This window comes from Oncorhynchus mykiss, chromosome 15 (assembly GCF_013265735.2).
Source record: "Oncorhynchus mykiss isolate Arlee chromosome 15, USDA_OmykA_1.1, whole genome shotgun sequence".
In the NCBI taxonomy this organism is placed as follows: domain Eukaryota; kingdom Metazoa; phylum Chordata; class Actinopteri; order Salmoniformes; family Salmonidae; genus Oncorhynchus; species Oncorhynchus mykiss.
This window is the reverse complement of record NC_048579.1, coordinates 60,118,262-60,142,864: the sequence shown is the minus strand read 5'-3', so window position 1 is coordinate 60,142,864 and position 24,603 is coordinate 60,118,262. Positions and strand designations below refer to the sequence as shown.

Here is a 24,603-nt window from a genome sequence, read left to right as displayed (position 1 = left end):
CAAGTTCCAAACTGCCTCTGGAAGCAACGTCAGCACAAGAACTGCTCGTCAGGAACCTCATGAAATTGGTTTCCATAGCCGAGCAGCCGCATACAAGCCTAAGATCACCATGTGCAATGCCAAGCATGGGCTAGAGTGGTGTAAAGCTCGCGGGCCATTGGACTCTGGAGCAGTGGAACCACTCTGGAGTGATGAATCACGCTTCACCATCTGGCAGTCCGACGGACGCCAGGAGAACGCTACCTGCCCCAATCCGTCAAATCAAATCAAATTGTATTTGTCACATGCGCCGAATATGACAGTTGTAGACCTTACAGTGAAATGCTTACTTACAAGCCCTTAACCAACAATGCAGTTTTAAGAAAAATAAGTGTTAAGAAAGTATTTACTAAATAAACTGAAGCAAAAAATAAATGTAAAAAATTAAATAATAATTTAAGAGCAACAATAAAATAGCAGTAACGAGGCTATATACAGGGGGTACCGGTACAGAGTCACTGTGCAGGGGGCACAGGTTAGTCAAGGTAATTGAAGTAAAATGCACATAGAGGTAAAGGGACTATGCATAAATAATAAACAGAGAGGAGCAGCAGTGTAAAATGCAAATAGTCTGGGTAGCCATTTGGTTAGCTGTTCAGGAGTCTTATGACTTGGGGGTAGAAGCTGTTAAGAAGCCTTTTGGACCTAGACTTGGCGCTCCGGTACCACTTGCCGTGCGGTAGCAGAGAGAACAGTCTATCACTAGGGTGGCTGGAGTCTTTGGCAGTTTTTAGGGCCTTCCTCTGACACCGCCTGGTGTAGAGCTCCTGGATGGCAGGAAGCTTAGCCCCTGTGATGTACTGGGCCGTACGCACTATCCTCTGTAGTGCCTTGCGGTTGGAGGCTGAGCAGTTGCATAGTGCCAACTGTATAGTTTGGTGGAGTAGAAATAATGATCTGGGGCTGTTTTTCATGGTTCGGGCTAAGGCCCCTTTGTTCCAGTGAAGGGAAATCTTAACACTACAGCATACAATGACATACTGGACGATTCTGTGCTTCCAACTTTGTGGAAACAGTTTGGGGAATGCCCTTTCCTGTTTCAGCACGACAACGCCCCCTTGCACAAAGCGAGGTCCATACAGAAATAGTTTGTCGAGATCGGTGTGGAAGAACTTGACTGGCCTGCACAGAGCCCTAACCTCAACCCCATCGAACACCTTTGGGATGAATTGGAATCACCCAACATCAGTGCCTGACCTCACTAATGCTCATGGCTGAATGGAAGCAAGTCCCCACAGCAATGTTCCAACATCTAGTGGAAAACCTTCCCAGAAGAGTGGACGCTGTTATAGCAGCAAAGGGGGTACCAACTCCATATGCCCATGATATTGGAATTAGATGTTTGACTAGCAGGTGTCCACATACTTTTGGTCATGTAGTGTAGCTTCTACTCCTCAGTTTCTTCTGAGGAGAGAGAGAGTCTTTCTTATCTCTTCTCATCTTTTTACGTTTTTGTTATTTTAGGGATAAAATCTTGTGTTGAAAAGCAGAGGGAATGGCCTTAGGTAGACTTTCCCTGTGAATAGTTCAAGTGATATAGCCTACTGTACACGGCTCTCAACTCATGTGTTCATAACTTTCTTTTCATAGAGCAAATCACTGCCCTGCCCTGAATGGTGGTTCAAATCACTGCCCTGCCCTGAATGGTGGTTCAAATCACTGCCCTGCCCTGAATGGTGGTTCAAATCACTGCCCTGCCCTGAATTGTGGTTCAAATCACTGCCCTACAACGAATGAAAGTCCCTGTTGGAATGGGTGGAGTCAGGTGGATGGAGGCTTGCTCCTTGGCAACCTTGAAGATGATACACATGGGATTTGTTTTGAATGCAGGCTAATGCTAAGCGAATTGCAAGATATTTCACAGCAATTTAGTTTCCTTACACTATTCAGTGCTTGTTTTCTCACATAAACTGAAATTGAGCGAACAGTGTAGAATTTTAGCAACCAGGAAGTGACAGAACTATTTCCACTAGATAACACAGCCCCAAAGTCAGAACGGCTTTCCCATTTTGACAGCAGGAAGCTCTGGCTTTCCCATTTTGACAGATGCAGCTTTGGCAGGAGAAATCAGTAGGCGAATATCACAGCCAATCACAACACTGTGAAACACAATCATTCCACTATTGCTGCAGATATATAATGAATGTTTTGTGAAATTACAATGCAAAAGGAAAAATGAATCCTGTGTAGCACCTTTAAGTACTAAATGACAACTTATCATGTTCTATCATGAAGTGTCCATTCAGTAATTGGAGAACATGTCTTCTTGACATGATGGAGATGTGTGAGCTTCCTTAGATGTGGGCTGGTACTTGCAGAAGAAAACCTATCACCTGTGGTTGGTTGTTTGTTACCTGTATCCAATATCCATACAATTCCGTTCACAACCAATGTGTTTGGTTATACAGTGGCCTGTGTTAAAGCCTTGATTTTGTTGCTGAACATCCTCAAAAAAACTAAGGATGGCACCAGGAAAGGGGCCGTCTCAGGTGAACCAAAATAACAGAACACAACGGTTTCCGTAGCTGAGAAAATGTGCATCTATGTCTGTCTGTCTGGAACACGCCCTCCGGTTTCTCTCATCCCATATCATCAACAACCACGTTCCTCCTCTGTATTCAGTGGGGAGACATGAGAGTGGCCGGCTGGCACGGTCTAGGACAGTGAAAATTCCACAACGAGACGTTTCGAAGGAGCAGGCAGCAAGATCTGCATTCTCAAGTTGAAAGCGCATGTTTCGGTTCTGGGTCGCAAACCTACAGCCAACACATACAAGGATATCCTATCCAAGGTAAGATTGCTTTTACTCGTTTTTAAATTCTTCAAATCCCGTTTTGGTGTAAATGTATAAGAAGGTGCTGGAGTGAAGGACTGAAGCATCTCTCATTCCCCAGTCAGATTTGTCTGGGATGGGAATGTAGAAAGCGTGCCCATTTGACGCCTTCTGTTTGTTTACAAACATGCACACTAGCTTGCTATGATGAACATTTAATTTGGCGAACATTTAATTTGGCCTAGCCATACTGTGATTGCTTTCATTAATGTCTTAACATGATTGAGTGAGTACGCGCGAGCTACAGTGCCCGATTCTACCAGCGGCCACTCAGTCCAGTCCAGTCTCTACAGTATATTCAGTACCTTGCATAGCTTTCTGTAATGTAAATCCTCAGAATATTTCTGCGTGCGTAAATATTGTTCCTTGTAGGCCCACATAAACTAGCTTACAATAGCCCAAAATAACTGAACAAATCAGCTAGATAAATGCTTCAGAATAAAAGGAGGCGGTAAAGCCGGGAAAATGACTCCGATAGAACTGTCATATTGGTTTATTGTGCTGCGCTTTCTCATGGGGAATCAGCGCTGGCGCTCATTGAGTAATCAGAGGTCGGCGAGTGCTCTCTCTGCGCGCTGAAAGTGAAGCGCGGGTTCTCTATATTGAGCAACAAGGTTCATAAATGATTGGGGGAGAGAGAGATGTGTTCTGACAGTATTGTTATCTATGTTGTGTAACTGCCTTAGAATTGATTTCGAATTAAAATACCTCAAATGAACAGGAAACCATGTTGTAGGTAATGTTGACAATGTGTGTGTCCTTTGCTATCATTGGCCATTCGAATTAGCTAGTATCCACCACTGTATTATGTGGGTCTTCCAGTCGTCAGATTTGAATTTGAGTTCATATAGTCCTTTACAACATATCTGAGGTGGCTGACCCCAGACCATAAGCCTATATTTGCACCTTGATGGGCTCCTAACTTTTAAATGTGTGAGAATCCCTGTTGACCTTATACAACACTGCAGAGGTGAGGAGAAGGAGAGTGAGAGCCAAATTGACCTCTGCAGTCACCATATATGCCAGTGGCTTTGAGCCAGGTGTTGGGGTCCAGAGGTATGTGGTGTGAGAAAATAGCTTGTCACGTTATGTCACTTGTCATCAGTTTAAAAAACAAAGAAAACGTAGGAAAGCTAATGTCTTGTGGTGGCTTCTGAACATAGATGTCACAGATAGGTTGAATTATCCTCAGAGACTGGCACTGGCCTATATTTACTTTTTGTTCTGTTAGGAGACCTCAGTGATGATCTGCTCTTGTTCACAGCCAAGTAGTTATGTGTATGAATATGTGCATGGTGTAGCACCTGACAGAGTACACATTGACACTTCATTCCCCTCGTAAAAGTCCATGTAAAAGCAGCGCTACATTCTTGTACACTCATTCCAGTAAGGTACGTAGTAATGCAATTTACTGAGAACATTACGCTAGAGATGACCGTTGACCCTCTTGACTGAGCATTAAGGAGTTCTAAATTACACCCTCAATTTCCAGGGGCATACCCTCTCCATTCCTTTGTGCTCACTGCACTCTCTCTCTCTTTCTCTCTTCTTTACTGTCTCTGAGCCATGCTTCTCCATTTCACTCTCTCCTCTCCTCTCTCCTCCTGCCTCTCCCTCTCTTATTTCTTAGTATGGATAGGCAGAATCAGACAGCTTATTCTCTCTTACTCACTTCCTCTCTCTCTGTCTCTCTCGCTCTCTCTCTGTCTGTCTCTCTCTCTCTCTCTTTGTCTCTCGCTCTCTCACTCCCCCCTCCTTTAAACAGCCGCTGTGCTTTCTCTCTCTGTGCCAAAGTGTGTTTTATTCTCCTGGCACTCTTTGCCACCATGCTCTTGCCCATTGCCCACAGAGAACAGGGTGGCATACACATCACAGATGCATCATGGGTGAACTCAGTGGCTGTGGGCATCATCATCCGTTCCTGGTTGAGTCTTTCCTCCCCACTTAGATAAGTCCCGTCCTCCTTTCAACTCGTGTTAATTTCCAGAAGTAGAAGTTTGGGGTGGATGAGTTCTGCAACAGCCCCAAAAGCACTTCTAGAAGCATCTATTTGTAGAGCAGGTTTGAATCTGTCAGGACCAGTAGGTTCAGTCAGGAGACCTGCAGGGGTTTTTGTCAAAGAGGCTTTGTGTTATGCAAACACATCAGGATGCTTGTGGGTGGATGGATGTTTTGTGGGTTAAAGCTCGTGTGATGTGGCACGCTGTAACTGTAGGGTGTGCTGCAGGTGCTCTGGACCTAAGGGTTAAAAGAAAAACACACCTGTTGAGAATCAGAGATATTCCACTACATGAACTCCTCAGCTGTGTAACCGTAAATAACCTCCTCATACAGATGCTTAAAGGAGCAGTTAGCAGTTGCTACATCCATTTTTGGAGTTATACATTAAATGATATGTATCCATTGAGCTTAGTTCAACTGTCGTAACCCATCAGATTTTATTTTTTACCTTTATTTTACTAGGCAAGTCAGTTAAGAACAAATTCTTATTTTCAATGACGGCCTAGGAACAGTGGGTTAACTGCCTGTTCAGGGGCAGAACGACAGATTTTGTACCTTGTCAGCTTGGGGATTTGAACTTGCAACCTTTGCGGTTACTAGTCCAATGCTCTAACCACTAGGCTACCCTGCCTGTTTACTCCAATATTTGTGAACAAAGTAAATGTAAACGAACACTGTTTATCTTAAAAAACATGGTTAAAACATGGTCAGTCCTTACATCCATAGCTCTGTCTTTGAATTTGAGAGTGGTCCCATTGCTCCAGCCCTATCCCCTGCTTTTTACCCACACAGTGGTGGGGAGACGCTTTGTTGTTATTTGAACTGCTTATTGCTACTTTTAAGGACCCCACTAAAAAAGTGCTGAAGAAAAGGTAGACCTCAAACTTTAACAGTCTCATATGTTGAATGCAAGGACCTGCATGCTGTTGGGATTGTCTATGAAGGGAATGAATAATGTAGGAAAATGCATAGGTAAGGAGAAGTGTAGTCTGATGTGTTTCCTGTGATGGGTTGAAGAGGTCAGGCACAGGAGCCATGTTAATGGGACTTGATGATGCACTTCACCCCTAGACAATACAAACCCATTAGACTGAAACAATGGGAAAGGAAACTTTGCTTTGACTACTTGCTTTGTAGGATTTAATGTTTATTACTGCTTTAGTTAACTTATTAGAGGCATATCTGTGATACCATTACTTCAACTTTGCTTCTGTTCCAATACCGTACCATAATTAGTGTGACCATGTAATCTATTTAACTGGCTGATTTTGTTCTGTGTTTTTGGTTTTGTGTGATTTGTGTGTTCATGTAATAGTATAGCTTCCGTCGCTCTCCTCGCCCCAACCTGGGCTCGAACCAGGGACCCTCTGCACATATCAACAGTCACCCTCGAAGCATCGTTACCCATCGCTCCACAAAAGCCTTGCAGAGCAAGGGGAACCACTACTTCAAGATCTCAAAGCGAGTGAAGTCACCGATTAAAACGCTATTAGCGCAAACTACCACTAACTAGCTAGCCATTTCACATCCGTTACACTCACTTTTGACCTCCTCCTTTTCCGCAGCAACCAGTGATCCGGGTCAACAGCATCAATGTAACAGTATAACTTTAGTCTGTCCCCTCGCCCCGACCCGGGCGCGAATCAGGGACCCTCTGCACACATCAACAACAGTCACCCACGAAGCATCGTTACCCATCGCTCCACAAAAGCCACGGCCCTTGCAGAGCAAGGGGAACTACTGCTTCAAGGTCTCAAAGCGAGTGACGTCACCGATTGAAACGCTATTAACGCACACCGCCGCTAACTAGCCAGCCATTTCACATCGGTTACACTCAGTGCCAGTGGAGATGCTAATCCTGTCAATGAGGGACTTGGCACAGCAGGATGTGAGTAACACTAAACATACACTGTTAAATATGGCCCTATTCCCACTACGAGAGCTGAAGGAGAGTCTGAGGAGCAGAGTGGCCAAAGAGATTTCTACTTTTCAATTCACACTACATCCTTGCCTTACCTTTCGTTGTCTGGCAATCCTACATTCTTGGTCTGCAGCTCAAATTGATCGTAAATAAGTAGCCACTAATTATGCAAAAACTATTTAATAATCCAAACAACTTTTCTATTAAAACATATTTCAGTATTGAATAATGCAACCAAACCATACCACACTCTTGAGTAATGCAACAATCCACAAGCATTTGCAGACAATTAAATAATGATGGGGGGAAAAAATCGATACTGTTACAGGAATATAATATTTTTTACGATATATCGTATTGTATAGTTGTACCTGCATCAAAACTCCAGTATTTTTTCCTTCATAGCTTTCTCTACATCTTCTTTTTAAATAGGGAGTCAATGTCACGCTTGCTCCCGCTTCCCCTCCGCCAGGCTGTCCATCATTACGCACACCTGTCACCATCATTACAGTGCAATATTGGACTCACCTGGACTCCTTCACTTTGTTGATTGCCCCTTATATATCTGTCTGTTCCTCAGTTTGTTCCCTGTGTCAACATTAATGTCATTTTGTTTCCCCTGTCCAGCCCACGTCATACCTCAGCCGGCTCGTCAGGCTTCCTCGACTCGTCGGGCTTCCACGCCTCAGCCGGCTCATCCGACTCCCATGTTCCCCATGTCAGCATTAATGTCGTTTTGTTTCCCCTGTCCAGACACTGTCCGTGTTCTGTTTCATGTCCGTTGTTTATTAAATGTTCACTCCCTGTAATTGCTTCTCCTCTCCCAGCGTCTGTCCTTACAGCCAATTAGTTTTCTCATGGCTCTCTCTTGTCCCTCTGCAGCAGACATATGGTGAGCAATATGTTTGAAACACGTAGTCACAATAATCACAGTATTGAATCGCAAGACATATAGAATCGTGAAAATCGATAATATTATCTCGTGAGGTCCCTGGCAATTTCCAGCTCTATAATTAAAAGGGTTCATTTTCTCGTACACAAATTAGCTGACAATACACAGCTAACTCCTGCTAGCTAGCTAACTAACAACATGCTTCATGATCAAGTAGCATTAGCATATCATTAATTGATGTTTACCCTCCCATACAAATATAAAAATACAGTAATGTTATACAGTGTCTTTAAATTTGCATACCACCCCAACAGATCTACAGATGACACAATTTCAATTGCATTTCACACTGCCCTCTCCCACCTGAACAAAAGGAGAAATAACCATGTGAGAATTCTGCTCATAGACTACAGCTCAGTGTTCAACACCATAGTCCCATCCAACCACATCACCAGGTAGGGACCCTTGAACTGAACCCCTCCCTATGCAACTAGATCCTAAACGTCCTGACAGACCGGCCCCAGGAGACGACGGTAGGCAACAACACCTCCTCCACGCTGACCCTCAACACAGGGGCTCCTCAGGGGTGTGTGCTTAGTTCCCTCCTGTGCTCCCTGTTCGCCCACGACTGCGTGGCCATGCACAACTCCAACACCATCATCAAGTTGGCTGACGACACAACAGTGGTAGGCCTGATCACAGACGCCGATGAGTCAGCCTATAGGGAGGAGGCCAGTGACTTAGCAGTGTGGTGCCAGAACGATAACCTCTCCCTCAACGTCAGTAAGACGAAGGAGCTGATCTTGGATTATAGGAGAAAGAGGGGAGAGCACGCCCCCATCCACATCGACGTGGCTGTTGTGGAATGGGTCGAGAGCTTCAAGTTCCTTGGCGTCCACATCACTAAGGACATGGTCCACACACCCGCACATTTGTGAAGAGGGCATGGCAGCACCTCTTCTCCATCGGGAAGCTGAAAAGATTTGGCATGGGCCCTTGGATCCTCAAAAAGTTATCCAGCTGCACCATTGAGAGCATCTTGACTGGCTGCATCACTGCTTGGTGAGATGCGCTGCTCTTGACCGCAAAGCACTACAGAGGGTGGTGCGGACAGCACAGTACCTCACTAGGGCCAAGCTCCTTGCCATCCAGGACCTCTATATCAGGTTGTGTCAGAGGAAGGCCTGAACAATTCCCAAAGACTCCAGCCACCCAAGCCATAGACTGTTCACTCTCCCTTCTGTCTGGCAAACGGTACTGGAGCATCGGCTCAGGGACCAACAGGCTTTGAGACAGCTTCTATCCCTAAGCCATAAGACTGCTAAATGTCCGGACTGCTAAATATTCAATTAATGGTACCCAAACTATCTGCACTCTCTATCTTGCACTGACCCTATGTACACTCACTAGACTATATGTGCACACCATATACTCACTCACTCACTCACACACTCACTCACTCACTCACTCACTCACTCACTCACTCACACTACATTGACACTCCCACACAAAACCCACACACATTCACATACACTACAAACACACACACACAACACAAACACGCATACCAACACAACGCAAGCACACATAAATACACATTACACACACGCACATTCATACACTTTTAGACTCATAATTTACTGCTGCTACTCTGTTCTTTATTTTACTCTTATTATCTATCCTGATGCCTAGTCACTTTACCCTGCCTTCATGTACATATCTACCTCAAATAGCTTATTATTATCTATCCTGATGCCTAGTCACTTTACCCTGCCTTCATGTACATATCTACCTCAAATAGCTTATTATTATCTATCCTGATGCCTAGTTACTTTACCCTGCCTTCATGTACATATCTACCTCAAATACTTTATTATTACTGTATCTATCCTGATGCCTAGTCACTTTACCCTGCCTTCATGTACATATCTACCTCATTATTATCTATCCTGATGCCTAGTCACTTTACCCTGCCTTCATGTACATATCTACCTCTAATACCTTATTATTATCTATCTTGATGCCTACAGTAGTCACTTTACCCCACTTCAAATTCCTTGTGCCTCTGCACATTGATCTGGTACTGGTACTCCCTGTATATAGCTCCAAATTAATCTGGTACTGGTACTCCCTGTATATAGCTCCACATTGATCTGGTACTGCTACTACCTGTATATAGCTTAATTCTTGTGTATTTTATTTTACTCCTCTTGCGTTTACTCCTCTTGTGTATTTTATTTTACTCCTCTTGCAAGCATTTCACAGTAAAGTCTAAACAAGTTGTATTTGGCGCATGTGACAAATAAAATGACACAGCTGTGTAGCTAGGCTACACGGCTAGGTAACATTAGCTAGCAAGCTAGCTAGCTAAAAAATATAATTTCTTAATTCTCACATAAACATGATGGCTGTAGCTGAATGCTGACATTTTGCTTAACTATGGTTAGAGGGGCGTTCTTAGGTTTACACTAGCTACCATATTAGAGTTATCTTAAAACAAACCAGGCTTCATTGTATCAATATCATGGAAGTCATTATATGAGGTAAAAGCAAATTGCGACTGAAAACGGAGTTGCTTCTTGCCTGGACCTCGTTGGCGCAGTGCAGTCAAGCAAAAATAAAAACAACTGAGATGTAAAACTACGGTGACAATTTCAGAATGTACACTACCAGTCGTCAAAAGTTGTAGAACACCTACTCATTCAAGGGTTTTTCTTTATATTTTACTGTTTTCTGCATTGTTGAATAATAGTGAAGACATCAAAACTATGAAATAACACATATGGAATCATGTAGTAACCAATAAAGTGTTAAACAAATCAAAATATATTTAACATTTGAGATTCTTCAAATAGCCACCCTTTGCCTTGATGACAGCTTTGCACACTCTTGGCATTCTCTCAACCAGCTTCATGGGGTAGTCACCTGAAATGCATTTCATTTAACAGGTGTGCCTTCCTAAAAGTTCATTTGTGGAATTTATTTCATTCTTAATGCGTTTGAGCTATCACTTGTGTTGTGACAAGGTAAGGATGGTATACAGAAGATAGTCCTATTTGGTAAAAGACCAAGTCCATATTATGGCAAGAACAGCTCAAATAAGCAAAGAGAAACGATAGTCCATCATTACTTTAAGACATGAAGGTCAGTCAATATGGAAAATTTCAAGAACTTTGAAAGTTTTTTCAAGTGCAGTCGCAAAAATGATCAAGCGCTATGATGAAACTGTCTCTCATGAGGACCGCCACAGGAATGGAAGACCCAGAGTTACCTCTGCTGCAGAGGATAAGTTCATTAGAGTTACCAGCCTCAGAAAATGCAGCACAGAAAAATGCTTCAGAGTTCAAGTAACAGACATCCCAACATAAACTGTTCAGGGGAGACTGTGTGAATCTGGTCTTTGTTGTTGAATTGCTGCAAAGAAACCACTACTAAAGGACACCAATAAGAAGAAGAGACTTGTTTGGGCCAAGAAACACAAGCAATGGACATTAGACTGTGGAAATGTGTCCTTTGGTCTGGAGTCCAAATTGGAGATGTTTGGTTCCAATCGCTGTGTCTTTGTGAGACGTGGTGTGGGTGAATGGATGATCTCTGCATGCTTATTTCCCACTGTAAAGCATGGAAGAGGAGGTGTTATGGTGTAGGGGTGCTTTGCTGGTGACACTATCTGTGATTTATTTAGAATTCAAGGCACACTTAACCAGCAGGGCTACCACAGCATTCTGCAGCGATACGCCATCCCATCTGGTTTGGGCTTAGTCCCACTATCATTTGTTTTTCAACAGGACAATTACCAAACACACCTCCAAGCTGTGTAAGGGCTATTTGACCAAGAAGGAGAGTGATGGAGTGCTGCATCAAATGACCTGGCCTCCACAATCCCCCACCTCAACCAACTTGAGATGGTTTGGGATGAGTTGGACCGCAGAGTGAAGGAAAAGCAGCCAACAAGTGTTCAGCATATGTGGGAACTCATTCAAGACTGTTGGAAAAGCATTCCAGGTGAAGCTGGTTGAGATAATGCCAAGAGTGTGCAAAGCTTAGAGGAGGGCAACTTTCGGGCGAGTGTCATGCCCTACCTCTGGAGGTAGCAGTCGAGACGTGACAAGTTCGGAAGTTTACATTGCAGTATATAAGACGAGGGTATTTTTGTGAAAAGTCTAGTATGTCTGAAGACCCTCTTATAAGGAAACATTTCGTCTTGAGTTCAAAAGAATGAAGGATCATTAAATTAAATAGAGCAAGAGAAATAGACAGAATAAAAGAGAAAAGAAGAAGAAGAATATACCGTGAAGAAATGAGAACAAATGAGACGGAAGGAAACGGAATGCTGTTCTTCCACCTGACGCACATCCCTCATGGGAGACCCAGATTCCTCTGTGTCAGCACTAAAGGCCATTGTACACAGTCACTGTATTTATGAGCAGTGGAGGCAAGGGATCAACGAGGGGTCCTGTCAGACCCTAAGGATGAATGGCCTTTGGATGGGAAGGGGAGACGGGGGTGGGGAGCTGCCCAGGTGCCTGACACACTGTTAACAGTTCATTTGATGGCCTCAAAGCAGGGATATAAATTCAACACTGCCTGCCTCCCTTTGATATCTGTGGACCTGTTGGCTGTTTCAGACCAGAGCCGTGTTGTGGGAACTAGGAAAAAACAGGGTAGCGTTTGACATTTTCTGACCCGTACAAGGACACGGGTATTCTGTTTACAGAATATCATAAAAGATCATTGAGAATGGTCCAAACACACCAAGACAGTTGTGAAGAGGGCACGACAAAGCCTATTCCTCCTCAGGAAACTAAAAAGATTTGTCATGGGTCCTCAGATCCTCAAAAGTTTCTACAGCTGCAACATCGAGAGCACTGGTTGCATCACTGCCTGGTACGGCAACTGCTCCGACCGCAAGGCACTACAGAGGGTAGTGCGTACGGCCCAGTACATCACTGGGGCTAAGCTGTCTGCCATCAAGGACCGCTCCACCAGGCGGTGTCAGAGGAAGGCCCTAAAAATTGTCAAAGATCCCAGCCACCTCAGTCATAGACTGTTCTCTCTACTACCGCATGGCAAGCGGTACCGGAGCGCCAAGTCTAGGACAAAAAGGCTTCTTAACAGTTTTTACCCCCAAGCCATAAGACTCCTGAACAGGTAATCAAATGGCTACTCGGACTATTTGCATATTATACTTCACTATTTTACGCTACTGCTTCTCTCTGTTTATCATATATGCATAGTCACTTTAACTATACATTCATGTACATACTACCTCAATTAACCCAACCAACCGGTGCCCCCGCACATTGGCTACCCGGGCTATCTGCGTTGTGTCCTGCCATCCACCACCCACCAACCCATCTTTTACGCTACTGCTACTCTCTGTTCGTCGTATATGCATAGTCACTTTACCCATATCTACGTGCACATACTACCTCAATCAGCTCGACTAACCTGTGCCTGTATATAGCCTCGCTACTGTTATAGCCTCGCTACTGTACAGTTGAAGTCGGAAGTTTATGTTGGAGTCATTAAAACTTGTTTTTCAACCACTCCACAAATTTCTTATTAACAAACTATAGTTTTGGCAAGTCGGTTAGGACATCTACTTTGTGCATGGCACAAGTAATTTTTTCAACAGACAGATTATTTCACTTATTACCTGTATCACAATTCCAGTGAGTCAGAAGTTTACATATACAAGTTGACTGTGCCTTTAAACAGCTTGGAAAATTCCAGAAAATGATGTCATGGCTTTAGAAGCTTCTGATAGGCTAATTGACATCATTTGAGTCAATTGGAGGTGTACCTGTGGATGTATTTCAAGGCCTACCTTCAAACTCAGCGCCTCTTTGGGACATCATGGGAAAATCAAAAGGAATCAGCCAAGACCTCAGAAAAAAATTGTAGACCTCGACAAGTCTGGTTCATCCTTGGGAGCAATTTCCAAACGCTTGAAGGTACAATGTCCATCTGTACAAACAATAGTACGCAAGTATGGAGACGCGTTCTGTCTCCTAGAGATGAACATACTTTGGTGCAAAATCAATCCCAGAACAACAGCAAAGGACCTTGTGAAGATGCTGGAGGAAACAGGTACAAAAGTATCCACTGTAAAACGAGTCCTATATCGACAGCAATATATCGCTCAGCATGGAAGAAGCCACTGCTCCAAAAACTGCATTAAAAAAGCCAGACTACGGTTTACATCTGTACACGGGGACAAAAATCATACTTTTTGGAGAAATGTCCTCTGGTCTGATGAAACAAAAATAGAACTGTTTGGCCATAATGACCATCGTTATGTTTGGAGGAAAAAGGGGGAGGCTTGCAAGCCGAAGAATACCATTCCAACTGTGAAACATGATGGTGGCAGCATCATGTTGTGGGGTTGCTTTGCTGCAGGAGGGACTGGTGCACTTCACAAAATAGATGGCATCATGAGGTAGGAAGATTATATGGACATATTGAAGCAACATCTCAAGACATCAGTCAGGAAGTTGAAGCTTGGTCGCAAATGGGTCTTCCAAATGGACAATGACCCCAAGCATACTTCCAAAGTTGTGACAAAATGGCTTAAGGACAACAAAGTCAAGGTATTGGAGTGGCCATCACAAAGCCCTGACCTCAATCCTATAGAACATTTGTGGGCAGAACTGACAAATCTAGTGCGAGCAAGGAGGCCCACAAACCTGACTCAGTTACACCAGCTCTGTCAGGAGGAATGTGTTAAAATTCACCCAACTTATTATGGGAAGCTTGTGGAAAGCTACCCAACATGTTTGAGCCAAGTTAAACAATTAAAAGGCAATGCTACAAAATACTAATTGAGTGTATGCAAACTTCTGACCCACTGGGAATGTGATGAAAGAAATAAATGCTGAAATAAATCATTCTCTCTACTATTATTCTGACATTTAACCATCTTAAAATAAAGATTGATGTATGTAAACTTCCGACTTCAACTGTATGTAGCCTCGCTACTGTTATTTTCACTGTCTTTTTATTGTCGTTTTTATTTATTTACTTACCTATATTGTTCAACTAATACCTTTTTATTAGTATTGTTTTACTTAGAAATGACACTGCTGGTTAGGGCCTGTAAGCATTTCACTGTATTCGGCGCACGTGACAAATAGACTTTGATTCGATTTGAGAAGAGGCACTGATTTTCAATCTCTCGACTGGGTTAAATGGGTTAAGAGAATGAAAAGAAGACCAGGAGACCAATAACGTGCGTGTGCTGGTGCGCGTGCGTGCGTGTGTGTGTGTGTGTGTGTGCGTGCGTGTGTGTGTGCGTGCGTGAGTTATGAGATGGTTTAAATGTCAGCAATGATGTCATATCCACTTATGGCTATAGGCCAGTATGCTACAGGTTAACACTGCTCACAGCTTCTCGATACAGTAATGTACATGTATTTAACAGAGGACTGGACAACCTAGACCTGACATTGCATGAGAACTGTCTGTTACAGTATGTGTACATGTATTTAACAGACGACTGGACAACCTAGACCTGACATTGCATGAGAACTGTCTACCAGCCCAGAGGCTTTTCTGTCATACAATTACAAGCTGACACACACACACACACACACCTCCCAATATGTTTGGGTAATAGTGTGCAGTAATCCTTTCCTGGAACCAGAGGGAAGTTTGAAAAGTTTTTAGTGTTCTGCAGTGTTTGATAAGGGAGAAATCACAGTACAAGCTCTATTCAGCCTGCTATCTCTGAAGCCTTACAGATTCCACGATAGATTGAGCCGACATATGCAGTGAATGCAGTCTCAGCTAACGTGGGAACAACCTTTAAAAGCTGCAATGCCTATAACCTGCAATCGGATTGAATCCCAGACTGTCTTGAAAGGGGGAGGAAGGAAGCTTAACTGACACATTCAGGTGAGAGTGAGACATTCAGGTGAGAGTGAGACATTCTTGAGACATTCAGGTGAGAGTAATACATTCTTGACACATTCAGGTGAGAGTGAGACATTCAGGTGACAGTAATACATTCTTGAGACATTCAGGTGAGAGTGAGACATTCTTGAGACATTCAGGTGAGAGTGAGACATTCTTGAGACATTCAGGTGAGAGTAATACATTCTTGACACATTCAGGTGAGAGTGAGACATTCAGGTGAGAGTGAGACATTCTTGAGACATTCAGGTGAGAGTGAGACATTCTTGAAACATTCAAGTGAGAGTGATACATTCTTGAGACATTCAGGTGAGAGTAATACATTCCTGAGACATTCAGGTGAGAGTGAGACATTCAGGTGAGAGTGAGACATTCTTGAGACATTCAGGTGAGAGCGAGACATTCTTGAGACATTCAGGTGAGAGCCATACATTATTGAGACATTCAGGTGAGAGTGAGACATTCTTGAGACATTCAGGTGAGAGTGAGACTTTCAGGTGAGAGAGAAACATTCTTGACACATGCAGGTGAGAGTGAGACATTCTTGACACATTCAGGTGAGAGTGAGACATTCAGGTGAGAGTGAGACATTCTTGAGACATTCAGGTGAGAGTGAGACATTCTTGAAACATTCAGGTGAGAGCCATACATTCCTGAGACATTCAGGTGAGAGTGAGACATTCTTGAGACATTCAGGTGAGAGTGAGACGTTCTTGAGACATTCAGGTGAGAGAGAGACATTCTTGACACATGCAGGTGAGACATTATTGAGACATTCAGGTGAGAGTGAGACATTCTTGAGACATTCAGGTGAGAGTGAGACGTTCTTGAGACATTCAGGTGAGAGTGAGACGTTCTTGAGACATTCAGGTGAGAGAGAGACATTCTTGACACATGCAGGTGAGACATTCTTGAGACATTCAGGTGAACGCGAGACATTCTTGAGACATTCAGGTGAGAGAGAAACATTCTTGACACATGCAGGTGAGAGTGAGACATTCTTGAGACATTCAGGTGAGAGTGAGACATTCAGGTGAGAGAGAAACATTCTTGACACATGCAGGTGAGAGTGAGACATTCTTGAGACATTCAGGTGAGAGTGAGACATTCTTGAGACATTCAGGTGAGAGTGAGACGTTCTTGAGACATTCAGGTGAGAGAGAGACATTCTTGACACATGCAGGTGAGACATTCTTGAGACATTCAGGTGAGAGTGAGACATTCTTGAGACATTCAGGTGAGAGTGAGACGTTCTTGAGACATTCAGGTGAGAGTGAGACGTTCTTGAGACATTCAGGTGAGAGACATTCTTGACACATGCAGGTGAGACATTCTTGAGACATTCAGGTGAGAGTGAGACATTCTTGAGACATTCAGGTGAGAGTGAGACGTTCTTGAGACATTCAGGTGAGAGTGAGACGTTCTTGAGACATTCAGGTGAGAGAGAGACATTCTTGACACATGCAGGTGAGACATTCTTGAGACATTCAGGTGAACGCGAGACATTCTTGAGACATTCAGGTGAGAGTGAGACATTCTTGAGACATTCAGGTGAGAGTGAGACATTCACGTGAGAGAGAAACATTCTTGACACATGCAGGTGAGAGTGAGACATTCTTGAGACATTCAGGTGAGAGTGAGACATTCAGGTGAGAGAGAAACATTCTTGACACATGCAGGTGAGAGTGAGACATTCTTGAGACATTCAGGTGAGAGTGAGACATTCTTGAGACATTCAGGTGAGAGTGAGACGTTCTTGAGACATTCAGGTGAGAGAGAGACATTCTTGACACATGCAGGTGAGACATTCTTGAGACATTCAGGTGAGAGTGAGACATTCTTGAGACATTCAGGTGAGAGTGAGACGTTCTTGAGACATTCAGGTGAGAGTGAGACGTTCTTGAGACATTCAGGTGAGAGTGAGACGTTCTTGAGACATTCAGGTGAGAGAGAGACATTCTTGACACATGCAGGTGAGACATTCTTGAGACATTCACAAGGACGTCAAACCCTTGCGTGTGTCGTCACATGGACTGAGTGGGACTTTCCCACTCTCAGCATGGTCCTGTCTGACAAGCACATAGGGAGTGAGACACTTGATAGCCAGGTAGTCTAGATGGTACCATATTCCTCCACACCTTGGTGACTACATTTGAGACATATCTATCTAGTATTGTGGCAGAAGCCCATAGGAGAGACCAGCTGTGTTGTTTAATGGAGCAGCCAGTTAGTTTTGTCTGTCACCTCTCTGTGTGTTGCAGCCAGGATGGCCCAGCCTGCCAGGCTCTATCTGGGCTTTGGACGGCTGCCCAGGAGGCATCTATCTATCTATCTATCACTCACTCACTCACTCACTCACTCACTCACTCACTCACTCACTCACTCACTCACTCACTCACTCTCTCACTCTCTCACACACACCTCCTCAATAGATGGGAGCCTCCTGGGCAGCCGTCCAAAGCCCAGATAGAGCCTGGCAGGCTGGGCCATCCTGGCTGCAACACACAGAGAGGTGACAGACAAAACTAACTGGCTGCTCCATTAAACAACACAGCTGGTCTCTCCAATAGGCTTCTGCCACAATACTTGGTAAATGCCAGTGTTTCTTGGGATCACTTATTGAGGTCGCTGTTCCGCTCAAGGTATGACAGAGGGTGACGTTGATTGCATTCCCGAAAATAGACTTGTCAGAAACTACCAGAATTGTAACAGTGTTCTTTTAACAGATGTGGGAAACGGGACACGGCTTTATAGCAGTAAAGTGGTGCCTCTGAGAATAACCTTAGAGACAGCTAGGAGCTCACAGTAAGAGAGCAGCATTTATTTAATTTCTCACTCCGACCAGCCTTGTACCCAGCAGAAGGCCAAAGCTGATTGTATCCCCTTTTCCCTGAACAACCAAATTAACAACAACAACAACTTCCGGCCCAAAATCTAGTTAGTTAGATTCGTTAGAAAACTTTATTGTCCATGAGGTTTCCACAGAATAGAAAATTGTCTCTGACATCTTGGCATTTAAAAGGATAAAAACAGACATAAAAAATGTTACTTTGTGAATTGTTCTCCTGTGAAAGAAGAATAGACCCACATCTCCCTTGATATCTGTGAGCTTTTCTAGGTTGTACCTCTACTTTACTGATGGTTGTGTGGATGATACATGTTAGAACATCTTGTCTCTGTTTGTTGGAGGCATCCAGGGAGGTTTTCTTCTTGTGTGCCGAATTCATGGAAGGAAATAAATATTTTTGCAATACTGTAATCTGCCTGGGAGTGGTATATCATTTTTCTGTGTTTTAATAATCTAGCCCTGACCTGGGAAACTCCAGTCCTTGGGGGACTGATTGGTGTCACACTTTCCTCAGCTAACACACCTGACTCCAATAATCAACTAATCATGATCTTCAGTTTAGAATGCAATTTGTTTAATGAGCTGTGATTGTTATGGATGAGGTTATAGAGTGAAACCTCTCCGGCCCCCTCGGACTGGAGTTGCCTGTTCCTGATCTAACCTAACCCCCTTCCTGCTTTTTTACCACCTGAAGCCTCCCAACTAGAGCTAAGAGTTTTCTTGTGGACTAGGATTGTGGTCAGGAAAAACTCCCGCTTTCTACTTTCAACCCTCTATTTCCATTTGACCTCTTGCCTAGTTAAATAAATCTAAATCCAAAAAAATATTTGGTACCTGGTGACTTGACCAGGAAAAACTCCTGGTCTTATCATGCTATAGTCACAATGTAAGACCAAAAGATGGAGTACATCCAGACAACTTGCCAATGACACCCAATGTTCGTTCATTATAGACTGTGCTGGCTGCAAACAAGGCCCCTTCATTATTTAGTGTGTAGTTGTACATTGATGCGTAGCTGTGCACATGTCCATTTCCCTCCATCTCCTGTTCACTGTAATGTGACTCTCCACTCAATGCTTGATTAAACTAATCAATCTGCCTGGGTCACAGCTCCTCACTTCAGGCTGGTCTCATCATTACTCAGGACCTGTCACTCAAGTCAAGGCTGGAAATAGACTTCACTTTCATGCATCCTTCATGTCAATAGTAGAAATCTATCAGGTAGGTTTGTTTACAGTATTATAACCTTGATAGCAGGAAGTAGAGTCTGCGGTTACATGTAAGGATGATGCATCATTGAGAAAGGCCCTTGACATGGATGCTTCAGTAACAGTGGAGGTTTGTGTCTGGTTTACTGACACTCTTGTGTCTCCTGGGAATAGTGAATGACCAGCAGGGGATTGTCAGGGAATGTCAGTCTAGCCTGTTGGCGGTCCACTGAATTTCCACCATCTTGAAATTGATGTGGGTCCTGGGCTGAAAACCAACCCTATATTATAGGCATCAGTTGACAGGGAGAAATGGAATAAGTGCATTATTGATCAGTCACCCCAGATCTAAAAGGACTTGATTTGAAGCTCCTGCAGTGATGCAGGCAACATTGAGAAGTCGGTGGTTATGGCTGCAACGATATCCCCTTTTCCACATTAGGGGATTGAGTCACTGGCCCACAGTCCCAGCCTGTGATGACTGGGTTCTAACTAAGCAGCCCCCTGTTAGCCTGGCCTCCTAGTGTGACATGCTAACTGTTCACCATCTTAGTAATGAGTCTTTGGTGTGAATTAGGGCCTATTCCCATCAGCACCTTGTCTCTGTGTGGCAGCCTAGGGACAGGTGGGACTGGGCTGCCAACACCTTGGTAATGACTGCTCACACTAGTTATTACACACAGCAAGATGTTCTACTGCTGACTCCCCTCTTCCTGATGTGATGTAGGACCGAGACTATTCCTGTGTTTGCTGCAGCATGGTTTAATTATGTAATGCCTGTAAAATACATGTGGGGGTTTTGTGTTTTTTTAATGTCACAGACATTTTGTGTGTGTGTGTGTGTGTGTGTGTGTGGACAGGACTACCAGTGTGTGTGTTTTCATGGGATCACATACTTTGGTCTGTGTGGCTTTTAAAATGTCATGTGATTTGAGTGGATGTGTCCATTACTGAAATACGTGAACATATAGACTTGTATTTCACTGTATTTATTCTATATTATTACTGTTATATTCAATATTTTAACATGATTAAACCCTAAACGTTATGCCCACACATGTTAGGTGGGTAGTCTTTAGAATGGACACAGATATCCTGGATCTTATTGGCTATTGAGCAAGGAAGCTGTGGTAGCTGTCACTCACCATATAGGAGCTTTGGACTGATGCCAAGGTGCCATGATATCCTGTGCCTGGCCTGTCTGACCCAGACCAGGGTGATGCAGTACAATGAGCAGAGGCCAGGTCTGGGTCTGGACCAAAGGCAAATAGACACCATGTACCCAGCCTCTGTCACTCACTGTCAGGGGTAGTGTAATTACAGAATCCTTTAGATCACAGATAACGTAACGATATACACACATTCAATCTACCAGTGCATGAGTTCCATAGAGGACACCTGAATCTGACAGTCGGCTTGTGGAAACAGAAAAGTGAGAGTCTATGGGCCAAGCACCATACTGGAAATGTGACGTCATAAAAGAACAACCGTCTCCATAGCCCAGGTCTACTGTGTATCTAGAGTTTATGGAAAACTAGAAAGGAAATTACTAAATGAAATGCATTATTACATTACATTAATCACTTATAGGCTTATAAAAGAAAGATCTTAAAGCGTTTTGCAGAGGTAATGCAATTAAATCGAACTATTTTGGCAATTAAACACCCACACATGCAAGGCAGCGAAAAACAAAGCAGGCAAAAGTCCTGACAGAATGTTTTTGTGGGGTAAATAATATAATGCCATGTCCAACAAGAGCCCTTGACTGTCACTTATTGTTGAAAGGCTTTTGTGGATTGCTTTGTGTTTTGACCTTAAAGTGAGGTTTGTTTACACTATTATGACCTAGATAGCAGGAAGTAGAGGCTGAGGTTACATGCCCAAATGATGCATCGTTGAGAAAGGCCCTTGACATGGATGCTTCAGTAACAGTGGGGGTTTGTGTCTGGTTTACTGACACTCTTATGTCTCCTGGGAATAGTGAATGACCAGCAGTGGATTGTCAGGGAATGTCAGTCTAACCTGTTGGCGGTCCACTGAATTTCCACCATCTTGAAGTTGATGTGGGTCCTGGGCTGAAAACCAACTCATTGTGCTTCTTAGTTTGCTTGTTAGCGTTCTCATGTAGCTTCTATTCCCTCTAGTCATACGCAGGCTAAACCACAGGATTACGTTCATCCATCTTTTTTTCTTTAAGGGGTAATCTGTTGAAACGTTAACCACTGCTTTAATCTAATGACCAGTATATTTCTCCATCGTCCACCCCCTCAGGCCAAAGAGCACCGTATAGCAACACAGAGAAAGGGAGAACTCATTTCCTCTTTTGGCCAAACCAGTAGGCCTGCAAAACGAAGGAAAGCAGCATTGTAAATGCCAGCCCTCATTCACAAGGCTGTACCCTACTCATCCTTCCCAGTAAACGTTGTGCCTCATGAAAACAGTAATCATCGTTCATCATCAATGTCACCCATCTTAATCTCTAAACAGAGCTCTGTGTTTGACCCATTAGCCAACAACAGACAGGCAGACTGACAGTCTGCGACTGTGGAATAGTTGGGCTCCTAAGTAGGGCACGGCCCCTATGTACTTCCCGGGTTCCAGGGAGTGCACAATGCCAGGTTGTTGGATGAGATAGGGCTGTTGGCAGCCGGTGCCCGCTGCTGCCTGAAACCTAAATGGTTGGCGCGGATGTGTTGTGGGTGGTGCTCTTTGTTTGAGCAGCCTCCAAGGCCTGGGTTCTCAGGGGAGAGTGGCTGTTTTTACTGTTGTGGGTGGTGCTCTTTGGTTGAGCAGCCTCCAAGGCCTGGGTTCTCAGGGGAGAGTGGCTGTTTTGTGGAAAAGGCTGCTGACTTCTCTTTTGTGATGTTGGGCACAGCCCGTTCTTAGTAGACTAAAGTCACCTTAATTATTGTCAGTCACAGTATTCCTCTTTCTGATTCTTTCTCTGTTCTCTGTTGAGCTGGCTTCTCTGTGTTCATTTCTCAGACGACAGGCAGCTAGTGAGGCTGTAGTGTGTGTTTGGGTTTCCAAGACTCCACTCTACTGACCGACCAATGGCAGATTGATGTGCTTAAAGGCTGTAAGGCCCTCGGTGGCAGAGTACCACTGAGCAACGCCGGGACTCCAACAGCTGTCTTCCAAAAACAAGCACAGACCTCCTGGTGAGAAGAGCTGCCAAGGCAAAACACAGAAAAGCACTCGCTCAAAGGAAACGTCTGGAATTAGCTGAAACAGCAAGTAGCTGGATGCCTGACTAGAAAATCCTGCAGTGGAGGAGGATTTGTGCTGTAATTTTGGTAGCAGAAAAGTCTCACAGCATCATTATGGAACTGTCCCTAAATGACTTTCTGAGGCTACATGGTACTTTGTCAAGAAGACTCCGCACTTATCAGCACACAAGTAGTTGACCTATCTTTCGGGGTTACAAAACAGGGAATGTGATGATATTGTCATTTAGTGACAGAGCAGTTAGGATCAAGTTAATAGAGATTGACATCTACAGAGCCTTACTTTGGCTGAGTCCTCTAAATCTTGATCATACACATTATCGACCAGATAAATGGTTTGGGGATTTATCCTGAGCCAGGATCAACCTCACCTTCCCTTGCTCCAAGCTGCATGTCTGTGATTGACAGCTCCCCTCTGCCCCCAGCCCCATGTGTTAAGACTGGGACTCTGCTGCAGCAGGTGTCTGTGTCCATCCTCTTGGAGAAGGACATACCATAGCTGAGCGGATGTTTAGTGAAGGCAGGAGAGCCCGTCTCTCCCTATAGACCCAAACTACTGTAAGCAGTCACAGAGATTATGGTGGTCTACAGATCATAGATAACTATAGTTCCATACTGTGTGAGTGTTCGTGAGGCTATTCCGATCAGCTCCTTCACTCTCCCACTCCAATCTACTTCTTGATGGGGAGAAGAGGAGCGAGCGGCTGAAGGCTGTGACCTGAATGGAATGCCCTGGCTGGACCGCTGGTGTGTGTGTGTGTGTGTGTGTGTGTGTGTGTGTGTGTGTGTGTGTGTGTGTGTGTGTGTGTGTGTGTGTGTGTGTGTGTGTGTGTGTGTGTGTGTGTGTGTGTGTGTGTGTGTGTGTGTGTGTGTGTGTGTGTGTGTGTGTGTGCATTCATTGTGAGGAGCTAATCCATAGTGACCTCCAGCTCCTCCCCCCTGGTCCTTTAGTCTCCCGAAGAATCTCTGAGATTTACTGGAGCATAGAGCCGGAATGACATGACATCAGTGGAGGGGCCTTTACCATGACCCCCGTTTGGAAGGGCGTTTAAAGAGGCCACTGTGGGGGAGAGAGGTTATGGTCAGAGTTGTGTGTTTGACAGAGGGAGGAAGGTTTTTCTATATGTTTTCTCTGTTATCTTGATCATTGCTTTGGGGATGTAGTTCTGGTACTTCAGTAACACTGTTGGAAACCTGTGGCCCAGAGACCAGGAGAGAAGATGGAGAAGGATACAGAGGACCCTGTATCCTTCAGACCTTATTTTCGGCGTTTATCCCAAAACCTCATTCTTTCCATTTTCATTTCCTCCATAGGAATGGCTGCACAAACTAGAGGTAGAAAATGCTAACTCATTTCAGTTTTTTAGGACTACAAGCTGGCGAGCTCTATTGCTGACCTCGATATGTAGTTGGCTCTCTGGATGACTGCCCTGAGAAGGGAGGGGTTAATGATGCTCTTTGTATTGGCTTGGAAACTATCTTATAACCAAAGCTGGCTGACACTTCTGAATAGGGTAATAATGGTGCATTACCTTAACTACAGCAATAGGCTGTGATTGATTGCCTTATGAATATTCATGATCGCTGATAGACTTGGCAACTCTGCTTCTAACTCCATAGCAACTTTGCAGTATTTCATTTTTTTGTGTTATTTCTTACATTATAAGCACAGATCGTTTTTTGCGTTCATATTTATATATTTCTTAATTCCATTATTTTA

The 24,603-nt window shown here is 44.0% G+C and overlaps 1 protein-coding gene across 1 annotated transcript in view; it reads left to right on the top strand.

The window, feature by feature from the left end:
* The first annotated feature begins 2,597 nt into the window (after positions 1-2,597).
* The window catches only part of si:dkey-97m3.1 (fatty acyl-CoA reductase), a 77,605-nt gene continuing 55,599 nt past the window's right edge, over positions 2,598-24,603 (top strand). Inside the window, exon 1 of the mRNA XM_021563887.2 lies at positions 2,598-2,830. Within this exon, the coding sequence (XP_021419562.2) occupies positions 2,772-2,830 (59 nt within the window). The 5' untranslated portion in view covers positions 2,598-2,771. The remainder of the gene's footprint in view (positions 2,831-24,603) is intronic.